Below are 1,476 nucleotides of genomic sequence, written 5' to 3' on the forward strand. Positions count from 1 at the left end.
TACACCTACTCAACCAGAAAGAATGTGTTACTAAAATCTCTCCATCCACGCCAGAGTATTACAAATTTCGAGATGCCATGTCTCTCAAGATAACCTTCAAAGGGAAGGAGGACACACTTCACCTCATCAACTGTTACACTCATATTGAAGTGTACTTTACTGGTCCTACCCAGCACTGTCCATTAGTACGTAAGCTACTCACAACAGCTATTGATAATAGCAGTGATGCAATGCACCTCAAGCATAATTACGTCAATGCTTTTGCTTGCCCTTCAAAGAGGAGTAGCTGCTACTGTATTGTTAGATCCAGTGGAGATGGTAATATTGTGAATTGTACAGTTTGTCCAGTGTCAGCTACTATCAGTAGTGATCATTGGTACTGGTTTGAATCAGGTATGTGTATACTAATAATTATTATTTATTATTTATCACTTGTGTATAGGACCTGCAGAGAGTAACAATGGAACACAAATAAAACAAGATAATGATCAGCCATCAGATGAAAGTAAAGAATTATTGTTATTATTATTAATATCATTATTATTATTATTATTATTATTATTGTTGTTGTTGTTGTTTTTATTATTTTAAAAAATCATTTAGGACCTGTTGAGAGTAACAATGAAAGACAATTAGAACAAGTTAATGATCAGCCATTAGATGAAAGTAAGGAACTATTGTTATTATTGGTGTTGTTATTGTTGTTATTTTTTATCATAACATACATGTATGTGTATAGAAATAATTATTATTTATAATTTATCACTTGTGTATAGGACCTGTTGAGAGTAACAATGGAACACAAACAAAACAAGTTAATAATCAGTCATTAGATAAAAGTAAGGATTTTTGTCATTATTATTACTTTATAATTACTATTATTTTACTACAGACCTCCTGTTAGACAAGAAGCCTCAAAAGAGTGACCTCGTTAGGTTATTTAAAAGTTCTGCTGCCCAGTACATGCTCATTGGTACTGCACTTGATGTTGAAGTGGATGATTTGTTACCTAATCCTCAGTCAACCACTAAAAACCTCATACTAGTGTTCAATAGATGGATAGACTCTGATAATGACGTGACCTGGAGGAAAGTACTTCAAGTTTGTGACGATTATCCAGGCCAACTTGGAAGAGTAAAAGCTGAAGTGAAAGAATTTCTATCATCAGACAGAGCCAGGGGTAGATCTAGCCAGGGTCAAGTTGTGCAGTTATTTGAAATTAACTTTTTCATGTGGATGACTATGTAAACTGTGAAGCATGACTTTGTTTTAACTAACCTATGCATAATTCTCTTTGATATTTTAGCCGCTAATGAGGGTTTCAAATAGCATGGAGCCCGCTAGTCTTGCGCAATAATAACACATTGTCACTATCATAACAATAACCCATGTACACACAATGCATAACTATAGACCTTTTACACGGAGAGGTGTGAAGGAATTTTTATGAGCAATAATTAATTGATAGTGAAGCCT

At 34.0% G+C, this 1,476-nt stretch overlaps 1 protein-coding gene across 1 annotated transcript; it reads left to right on the plus strand.

Moving 5' to 3' along the window:
- The first annotated feature begins 6 nt into the window (after nucleotides 1–6).
- On the plus strand, nucleotides 7–1,248 carry LOC109588307 (uncharacterized). The gene is made up of 3 exons (XM_020004479.1): nucleotides 7–393; nucleotides 443–505; nucleotides 893–1,248. Exons 1-3 carry the CDS (start codon nucleotides 78–80, stop codon nucleotides 1,246–1,248), a joined length of 735 nt encoding a protein of 244 aa, XP_019860038.1. The 5' UTR covers nucleotides 7–77.
- The last annotated feature ends 228 nt before the right edge of the window (nucleotides 1,249–1,476 follow it).

Source organism: Amphimedon queenslandica, unplaced genomic scaffold (genome assembly GCF_000090795.2).
Source record: "Amphimedon queenslandica unplaced genomic scaffold, v1.1 AMPQUscaffold_12171, whole genome shotgun sequence".
Lineage (NCBI taxonomy): Eukaryota > Metazoa > Porifera > Demospongiae > Haplosclerida > Niphatidae > Amphimedon > Amphimedon queenslandica.